At 40.5% G+C, this 10,651-nt stretch overlaps 1 protein-coding gene across 1 annotated transcript in view; it reads right to left on the bottom strand.

Annotated features, from left to right (window-relative positions):
- Positions 1-6,954: 6,954 nt before the first annotated feature.
- The window catches only part of CUL3 (cullin 3), a 58,839-nt gene continuing 55,142 nt past the window's right edge, over positions 6,955-10,651 (bottom strand). The window contains exons 14-16 of the mRNA XM_063338689.1: positions 10,046-10,232; positions 8,148-8,293; positions 6,955-7,435 (exon numbers count right to left, since the gene is read on the bottom strand). Of these exons, the coding sequence (XP_063194759.1) occupies positions 7,304-7,435; positions 8,148-8,293; positions 10,046-10,232 (465 nt within the window). The 3' untranslated portion in view covers positions 6,955-7,303. The remainder of the gene's footprint in view (positions 7,436-8,147; positions 8,294-10,045; positions 10,233-10,651) is intronic.

The raw sequence follows: 10,651 nt of genomic DNA, 5'->3' as shown, positions 1-10,651 counted from the left end.
CATGACCCTGCCGAAGCCCATGTTAAAACTGCCGCAGACTCTGAGGCAATCAAGCTTTTACCATTGGGACCTGAATGATCTCTCAGGAAAAGGAGAGCCTAGGCTGAGGACGGAGTTTCCAAATACATCCCGACTTCAACAGGATCTCGGAAACTCCACGTTACACCAGAGCCACTGTACAAGTTTGTTTGCAGGAACTCCTACATGGTCCAGGTCTGGGTTCCGTACTGGCGGGACCAGCGGCGTGCCTTGGCTCCCAGCAACGGGCACTCCCTGCCTGCCCCAAATTGCTGCGAAATCCGCTTTACCCTTTGTAGCTTCCTATTACTAACAAATAGGTCATAAAAAGGCGCTGCATGTCCTTGCCTGGCTACAGGCATCCCACCGCCGCCACAAAGTCTGTGCGACTTGGATTTACACAACCTGAGCGAGGCAGCTTTTATATTCATCTCCAACCAAATCTGGGCTTTGTGTCCTCAGCAAGTTATAGGCCGCTCACAGACAGATAGATTATTCCTCTGTTTTCAGTTTGGTTAAAATATTTAAAAAAAAACAAAACCAAAAAGCCCCAAAGCACTCCATACACACAAACCAAGATCCATTACACATAATGAGCCAATAGGAGGTTACATCAGAAATTAGGATTAGGAAACAAAGTCCAGTCTGTTGACCCACCAGAGCCAAAATCTAGCCCTGACCTGAGATCTCTGGGAGCCCCCTGTCTACAGGTCAGCTTGCCTATATGCGAATTAAGCGCCCAGCTTCAGGGACTCATTTCTGAAAGATTTAACCGAGCCATTTTTATGTAAGTTACACTTCAATTAAAAGCCTTCAATTAAAAGCCACTTCAAGAAAACAGGGACACCTAAATAAACCCGAGACTTGCAGGGCCCAGTGAAGTGCTTATCAGCTTACATTTAGCGCTGTTGAAGACAACTCAAGGCAAAATTCTTGGAAGGCCAGCAGCAGACGCCGAGAGAAAGTGCACCCCACCGAGCCTTAATAAGAGCAAGCCACCAGGAGATGGTGGGCCCACCGAGTCCAAGCTCCAGCTTAAGGAGCAAGGCAAGCCTACGCGGTGTGAAAGCTTCTAATTACTCCCTTTCCTGAGGGCAACCTATCCAAGATACAGAATAATACACCCCAAATTCTAATTAAAAAAAAAAAAAGTCTTGGCCTGGGTCTCGCATTATGTTGGAATTGCAGATTTGCATAATTAAGTAGATAACAAATGCTGTGGGAGACAAGCTGCAGGAGATTATTAGCCTCATCTTTAAAAGAATTTCAAAAGAGGCAATACCCAAACATTGAAGGAGCATTAGCAGAAGTGGCTTTCAAGGTCTAAGAAACTGGGTGTTACTGGGATTTGGCGCAAAGGAAAAGCAGCGTATGAATCCAAAGGCCAGACTAAGGCACTATCAGGCTCTAATGTGGCTTCACTTTGAGGCCTTTAGGACTTCCCATTGTGGTTTTTACCTCCCCAGAACAGGGCTGCTAACAGCCATCCATAAATAGCGAATGGAAGTTCACCTGCTGGTGGATGCCCCTTCCCTCCTTGGCTTCCCCTTCGGCAAACAGGAGCACATTGCTCCCAGACTGTCATCTCTCCAGATAATGCCCTTGTCTTGTCCACAGCTGATCCAGGTCAGCGGTTCCAGGACTCGAGGAGATGAAACAGACCCGTTTTTCCTAAACAGCAATACACCTTCTTGCTTTAGGACAAACAGCTGCTGGAGGCAGGCTGGTTACGTCAGCCTGTGTTAATTACAGTCACATCACATATGCAAGATCTTCTTTGCAGGTAAAAACTATGAAAAATAAAGGTCAGATTGTGTTTGGTATGAGAAGACCGAAGGGCCAGGAGGTACCTGCCTGAACCTCACAGCCTTCCTGAGGAATGAGGCAGAAATACCACGCTGCAGAACCGCTGTTTGAATGCACTTCCCTAAACCAGCCAGGCTGTCCTTGAAAAACCTGGCTGAACTTCAGAGGTTGTAAAAATAAAGAAATTCATGTTAGACGTAAATACAATAAGCTCCTTAATGCAAGAACCAACGCTGTGTCTTTCCACATAGAAGATAAATACAATGTGATCACAATGGAAGCTCCAGGTACTAACCTAATGAGAATAATAAATAACTAAGATTAAAAACAAGAGGGTAAAAAAACCAGCAGACTAAAGATGATCCTAACAGCCCACCTAGAGAGAAAGCATAATTGTCCCCGAGTAGCAAGCCCACATCTACATTGGATTTTCAGACAACAGTTGTCACTGCAGCTAAAGTGCAGAAGATGCCAAGGAAGATAAAGATGCTCAAAGTGCAGAAACACAGTGATCTGAGAACCTGGAGCATATCTCCTACCCTTTGTAAGTGTATTTTCACTTGTAGCTAAAACCTCATTCTTCTGTTGCTCTTCATTTTCTGACGCCATTATTACCGGCGCAGATCGAGTGTAAAGTATTATTTCATGTTATTATTCTACATCACAACACACGGACCAAACCGACACACAAGTGCAGTTTCAGACATTACTCCTTCACCTGGGTTCCAGCTCAGAAAATATTAACAGTAGGCTTAATTTGAATCAAGACTTCCTAGAGTTAGAGTTTATACTCGCTGCTTTGTGAAACCTGCTTCCTGGAGGAATGCAGTTCCCAGCTCCACCCAAGGAGCACAATGAGCAGCAATTCCTTCAGGGGAACAAGCAGCTGAGATGCACCTCTTTGCTGAGCACCCAGCGCTAAATCACGTGGCCTGGGACTTGGGATGAATTCCTAGAGATTTCAACAGGTGTCTTGCCCAGTTGAGGCCATGACCTGTAAACGGAACCACAGCAATGATGCTGGTCAACGTGCTGCTGTTATAGTTTAGTGTTGTACAGTGCCAGCAGCGGAAAAGCACCCACCGTGAACATGCATGTAGCACGGTTCTTGCAGAAGAAACCAGCGGGTTTGTTTAGCGTATCAGCGCTGCCCCCACCTTCACACACCACCCAGCCAGTATCACGAAGGCACCGGGCAGTTGCTTACTGCTGCTTGATGCCACCCCACTCCAAAACCTCACCGTCGGTGTGATTCTGCCCAAGGCAGTGCTTGACATAAAGAGCCTGTATAAACTGCAAAGTTCGTAATTGAAACAAATCACTCATGAACACGAAGCATGTACAGGATATACCATGTACTGCCAAGAGCTCAGGAAATACTCCTTCTGGGAGGGCTAAACCCCTTCCTGATTTTCACAATACATATTTCCTTACAAAGGCTGTTACCAGTGAGCCTAGGTGCTGTCATATCCCATAATTGCAGACCAACCACTGGAACAACAAAGCTCAAGATGCTGGGATTTCAGTCTAGACAGAGTTTGTTAGTGTTTTTCCATTCATTTCCTTAAAACCCACCCCAAGTTCATGATGCACAAGACTCATGGTACGTGCTACATCTCATAGGTTACCCCAACTCCGTAACACTTACCCAAACGGGTGGTTACACTAGATAGAAGGGAAAATATAGATAATAAAATAATAAGCATAACAAATGTATTTATCACGGCCAACTAATCCACACGCTTTCTGTGGCCTTTACAAGTCTTTCTTTTTATCTTGCAAGAAACATTAAGGAAATAAAATCTGGCATTGCAACAAAGAACACATCCCATGGCTAGGTTGAAAACGCCTAGTTTTCAGATTCAGCTTCCAAACCTTATGCTTTTTTGTTTCATCACCTGAGGTTCTGTATGTAACTCTCAGTCCTCGTTTGCTTTATCCTCAGACATGTCACACTAAATGTGAAGTTGCTTTTCCTGCCCCCGTCCACGATATTCCAAAACATATTCTTAGAAGTTTTGAGTCAGAAACCGTAGGAGCAGCTTGTTGACGACGTTACTGGATGTTTCACAGAGCTCTCCCCACCTCCCACAGCCCAAGCCAGGGCCCGGCCGGGGTGTTTGACCCTTTCCCCTCACCCCGCAGCGGGAGCAGGGACGGAGCCCATCCCTGTGCTTCAGCTCGGCCCCCCCGGGTCACGGGCAGCTGCCAATTCTCAATGAGCAGAGGAAAAAAGGACAGAGAGTTAGTACATGGGAAGCTTCAGGGTTGACAGGGCAAAGTCGTGTCTTTAGGAAAGGCGGCGAGGAGAGACATTCCATTCGGGAGTAACTTAGCATCCAAGGCTCCCCCTGCTTTGCAGACATGCTTAAATTCACTGCTCTGTAGCAAATGGGGAAATGGTACGGATTAATTCCAGGAGACAAAAAGAGCAAATCAAAGCTGTAAAGGTAGCCAACACTGAAAAGAGCAATAACTAAACCAGGGATACACAGGATGATCGTATTTGTTATGATGGTAAATGAAGTGTACTCTCAACCCTTTAAAATAAACTTGTCAACAAGGAAAGTACGCACCTACGTATCTTCACATAGCTATAAAATTCAAAACCTACTTTTAATTTAAAAAAAATAATTAAACTCCACGTTATATTTTGTTACTGCATTTAACTGCACGGTAATGCAAAGATACCAAACTTACTAATATTTACACTCATACATGTAAATACAATACTACTGATGAAGTTTTAATAAAATTACAAAGAAGTTTTAAGTGCAAATTAAAACTTAATTCATTAAGCAAAAATTAAATTAGAAAAGGCACAGCAGAATTCTACTACGGCCTGCAAAAGAAATCTCACTAACGTACACAAGCAGCGTAAAGGCCTGAGCATCAAACTCACCTGAAGCAGAGTCCCAGCGATGGCTTGTTCTCTCTAACCAAGACTTTTCACATTCTCCATCTTTAAATCCTGAGTATCACGATCCCGTTGTTCAATGGTAAAGGGCACATTTCCAAAAGGTGACTTCAGCAAAAGTCCCTTCCTGAATAATTACTGTCTTCAAAATTCTATTAAGTCTAAAATGGAAACTATACTTTATTTGTTACCGAAGATAGCCGTCACCACCTGTTGTTCTTGTAGCAACACTCTTGCCCACATAGCTTGTAAAAGAAACACCCTTCAACACAGAATTAGTCATTCACGTAACAGTCAGGGTCAGCACTTGCAAAAGGCAGCAGTGGCAGAAAGCTTCGGCTGATGCTCAGCAGAAGTACAATCGCAGGCTAAGGACAAAGTCCTCCGGCCAGGGAGAGCGACGTTAGCATCTCTACAAGCTTCACAGGGAAAAAGGACATGAACCCATTTCTCCCTGAAAAGCACACAGGAAAGCGTTAGCATGCAAAGAACTCAACATTGGTGCTATTAAAGAACGCATAAAAGGAAACCTTTGTACTGATACGTGGAAGAGTGAGTTACATTCTGAGGAAGGTATTTCTGATGACACAGAAATGTCACACAATCCGAAAGCGAGACTCTCATCCAACTTGTGTTTAGCATTGCTCTACAGCTAAACAATGATTACCTTTCTGTTGAAGTTTTGCACAGACTGTACGGAGACACCCAGGTGTTTTAATAACCATCAGCAAATACGTTTTTAGAATGGCCAATGGCCTAGCTGTTTTCTTTTGGGGATAAATCCTTGCTGAACAATGGCAGGAAAGTCCCTCAGCCACCAGCCCTCTGGTGAGTTCAAAGCTATTCTCGTGTGTTGGAGGTGCGCAGTAAACTTAAGTAAAGCTTCTTAAAGAAAGCTTCAGAATAGTCAAGCTAAAATATCACCCCAATTCCAGGCCCTCCCTTTAGAAGAAATACCCTACTACTGAACAATAGCCAGGATTTGTGTCTTAACAGGCTGGAGAGGGGTGAAATCAGGGACATATGAAAAATACTCTCTAATTGCTTTGCTACATTACACCACCACCACCACCACCTATTTGTTTAATACAGCTCATCGAGAAATGCTCTGGCAGTATCTTAGTGCTCTATGACCAAGTTTTTCTTTTTGTTTCACAACTCCAGCTCTACATATTGGGAAGCCCATTCTGACTATATTTTTCAGTATCTATGGATGAAAGCAACGTCAACCAACACACACAAAAAATATTGCTTTGAATTAAAACAGAAAAATAGCTATGGCAGAGAAACCATGTAATATGTGCATTGGAATGTCAGAAATACTGTTTAATAAAAACGCTGCAGTAGAATAGAATGCACACTTCAAACAATTTCTAACTATGAGAATAATGATGCCACTAAACTGCAATTTTTAATCTATTTTTGCAGCATAATGACAAAAAGAAGAAAGTTCCAGGGTAAGAACTAAAAATTTCATTACAGTAACAATTTTTTATTGCATGTTTAAAATGCATTTTTAAAAACAAATAGTGCACGCTGGCTTCACTTTAATCTCCCGAAATATGCATTTATGATGGGAAGCCCTGGGGCTACAGATCTGTCTACGATGTTTATTAACAAAATATAATCCCAGTACGTTTCCCCAGGGGACAGTATTTAGTTCCAAAAGATTGTCAACCCTGTACTCTAACACACTTGAATTAATTGTTTGTGTACACTAAATCCATTTATTTTAAATTCATTTTGTCTACATTTAGTGAAATAAAAACATCGCCCTGTACAATCCACCATCAGCAGTGAGTACAACAGCAAAAATTATTATACAGTTTATACACACTAAAATCTTTTCCTTTTTCCTATAAAGAAACCAGAACAAACCTAATCAATATAGAGTTTAATTTAGAAGAACTCAAATTACAGAAGGGAAAGCCAAAATTATTATGGTCTTTTCTGAGCCCCCAGAAGTGCCTGATTCATGTTGTTGGAACAGTGAGTGCAGCTGGAAGAGTGAAACATGCTCAAGTTGTCTTCTTGGGTCTTCAAAAAATTACCAAATATTTAAATTAAACATGGCTAGTTAAAGAAACATTTGAAGCAGAGCAATATAACTGGGAATTTTGCCTTACCAGTTGCGGTTTCTTTTAAACCCAACTTATACAATGAGCGAAGTGCTAAGCAACACTACAGAAACACATTTACATCAACACTGAAGATCTGGGGAAATGAAATTCCAACAATTTTATTTTTTTAAATGAGCTGTATTTTCTAAATTTGTTTTTATTTTTCTGTTTTCATACAGTATTGAAAACAAACGCGGCACATTCACATTTTCCCGAAGAATTGTAAGGATGATCTCTACAGGGATAACGTTGAGAAGCCTGAAGCTCAATCAATTGATGTTGAAAACTCTCAAAAGGAGTAAAAGGCTTGATCTGAATGGTCTAGAACATGTATTGTAATTTAATAGAAGAGATGGTCGTCTTAATATTAATGATTTAAAAGAACTTCCCAGTTCATGCGAAGAGTACAGTCCAAGAATAAATCAAATTTTCTGAACGCATTTTATGCTACGTAAGTGTATACTTTGCGATCCTCAGGTGTTCGTGCCAAATATTCTCTCTCAATAAGTCCTTCAATACGTTTTTTAATAACAACTGGACTTGGTAAGAATCGGGCCTTCAGCTGCTGAGTTACCTAAAACATGAGATCAAAAACAATAACGTGAGGCCACAGGACAAGTAAGATCATTAAGTATTCTAACAGACCAAAATAATCAGAAAAATCAGAAAAACACGTTTAGACAGGGCTGGCTACAACCATGAAGCATAAGAAGCAGTCTGCAAACTTCTGACACTTTTTTCCCTGGATCAGTTGCTTGCTCATTTTTCGGTATGATTCAGAGTACTGACCCTCTACAGAGGCACGTTCACAACCTGAAAATCCTCTCAATTTCGCAGCCCAAGGGAGTTCAAGAGTGAAAAACGCGTACTACTCTTGAAGCTGTCAGAACTTCGGAGTTAAGAGCAGCAGGACTCTTTCTCTCTCTGCTAAGAGCTCAAATCTCTCAAACCTGGACCCAACAGTCAGTAACAAGATCAAAGCAGAAAATAATTAAGGTTAAGTACAGTGGTTTTTGTTGCCAACTGTTATTTCACGGAATTTGATTACATCATAATAGCACTAAAAGAAGGAAGGAAAATTGGATATACCCATAAGCACATCCTAAGGGTAAGGATTTAGATGTCTTCAGACACACAGAGAGATTAAAAAAAAAAGGATATATTAAATACAGCATCTCTCAAAAGCCTTTCAGAATCATGTTAGCAAGAGCTGTGTAACTTTCATGAATTAATAGGAAAAGCAAAAAGAATTCCCAAGCCCACATGAAAACCATGTACAAGTTTACCTCTGCTACTAGCACATTGTGTTGCATCTTCTTCCTAGATTTCATTATCCGAACTATAGCAGCTTCTATCTCATGCTTTCTGTCATCATCTACTTTCTGCCTTGTTTCTTTCCTTTCTGGATCAGATTCTCCTTGTTTGGCAGCAACTTAAAAAAAGAGAATGCAAAGTATGTTAGCAAAATTAATTTCATTGTGTAAGTGTTAGCTTCACTATTTATTTCATCTAGACATTAAGGGTTATTTTCCTGAGTTTTGACATTCTAAAACTTGATTATTTTTTTTTTTTTATGAAAACCAGCCACAAGAACATATTAACACTTTCTGGCATATTTTGATAACAACTGTCAAGGTAACAAACTGTTATTTAATTATTGCTATGTTAAAATTTGAACAGTGCTCAAATCTGCTTACAGGCACCACCAACCCCCACACTGCCATTAAATATTTTTCTCTTTAATATAGCAAGTAATCCATTAATTACAATAGAAAAAGGATTGTAAATTTTCTTCAAACTAGTTAAATACTTCGAGAGTTCATCAGTCAGAAGTATCCCAACTTTATCCTCTGCAATTCAATTATATTCTTTGTATTCTGTTCTCCTATTTACACTTTATTTCTGCCCTTGCGTCCAGCCTTTCTTACCCTTCCACCCAAGCATTGTTATGACCAAGCCCTCCTGCCACACTGCTACACCACTTTCCTCCCTGCCCTTCTTCACTTGAAAGCCCCAAGTATTTATTGGTTTTTGAAGAGATACACATAAGAAGTCTTCTGTGTAAGACAGACACATAAAAACACAAGTATCAAATTTAGCCCCAAATCATCTTGAACTCCCAATCACATTCCCTATTCACAGACGTACGCGGAGTGAAAATGGAAAAGTGGATTTCCACTAAAGCTCAAACAGTTGTCACAGAATTTAATTTTGGCAGTGAAGTGCCTTGGGCCCTGATCAGAGGGTTCTCAACATCCTCCTTTGGCTGCTGTGTTGCTGCTCACCAGAAAAATTCTCCAGACGTGGCAAATGTGTTGACACTACAGCACTCTGCATGCGTACAAAAGCAGTCCAGCTATCGCTTATGCAGAGGGACACATGTAGTGTAATATATAGAGGTATTACTGGGCTTTACACACTTACATCCTTGGACAAAGCGTGCTGCACAGAAGCCCAACAAGTTATATTATGTGCAACAAACAGCATGTGAATTACCAACGCTGCACTTAGAACACTGCCACTGTATATTTTATGTACTGAGATCTGCAAAGTCAGGAAATATTTTTAGATGTACTAAAATGAAGAACTAATCTTCCAAAACACTCTATGAAGTGCATCCACGGCAATGCTACAACTCAGAAGTTATTTTCATAGAACTTTCTAGACAAAAGGTATAGGTATCAGCATTACTTATGCATAACACAAACCAGCACTTCTATGAGCTAGTAAAGCGCTATTGTACTGATCTGCTTCTCTTACTCATTAAACTCAAATCATTGCCCCAAAACATTACAGCTACCTGACACTTGGAAACGACTGTTTTATTATGGGCTAAACCCATCACTCAATTTCACAGCAGTGCAGCAACTTACACATTTATGAGGCAATTTTCCTATGTCTGAATCTATCAGTAGCCTATTTTTAATTTTACTATTTAATTTGAATTTTATGTCTCTTTCAACATTTCCTTATAAGAATTACAGATTTTGTGAAGTAAAAGGCTTTTAACTATGACTTCCACACTTTTCTCAGTATTTAAATTTTCATTTTGATGCAATTGATCATCAACAAAAAATATATATCACTCTCTTACTTGCATGGACATCAATCCTGCAAAAGATAAATTTGACATTTTTAAGACAGTTTTAAGAATGCAAGACAGTAGAATATAAAGCTCACTTACCCGTCTGAATCTTGACTCTGTGTAGTTTAGATGTGAACTGATCATTCACTGTAAATATATGACCATTTTCTATTTCTTTTGATTTAGGTTCTTTTGTGAGAACACGCTGTGTTGGTTTGCCACACGCGAGGGACTGTAGGGCTCTAACCAGTTCTCTTTCGGGGATATCAGTTTCTTGTTGAATTTCCTAAACAAAAATATCTTCATTAGTTTATGGCTATTACAGAAGTAAGTATCATGTTTTGTAAACAGCAACACTGATTGCTTAAAATGTCCACCTTCAAGCGTGCACAGTAATATTACTATGACAGTCGCAGGGTTGGTAATGTTAGAATTCATTCAGTAGCAAAGTCTCAAAATGTACTATGCAAAATGGTCCACCTGGGTCAATACACAGTGAATTCTGTCAAGTAAGTAGTCTCTGTGAGCTGAAAATAGAAGAATGAATAACCAGCTGATTCATTTCACTTTAATTTTTGAGAAAGCTGAAAGAACGTATTCACTGTCTCCAACATTCGCTGAACAGAGTGAAACCAAACCTTCCAAATAACTCAGTGATGGAAAACATCCACGATGTTCCTGAGCACTCCTGACACAGAACTGCGT

Source organism: Chroicocephalus ridibundus, chromosome 6 (assembly GCF_963924245.1).
Source record: "Chroicocephalus ridibundus chromosome 6, bChrRid1.1, whole genome shotgun sequence".
Lineage (NCBI taxonomy): Eukaryota > Metazoa > Chordata > Aves > Charadriiformes > Laridae > Chroicocephalus > Chroicocephalus ridibundus.
This window is presented reverse-complemented; position numbering and strand designations above follow the sequence as displayed.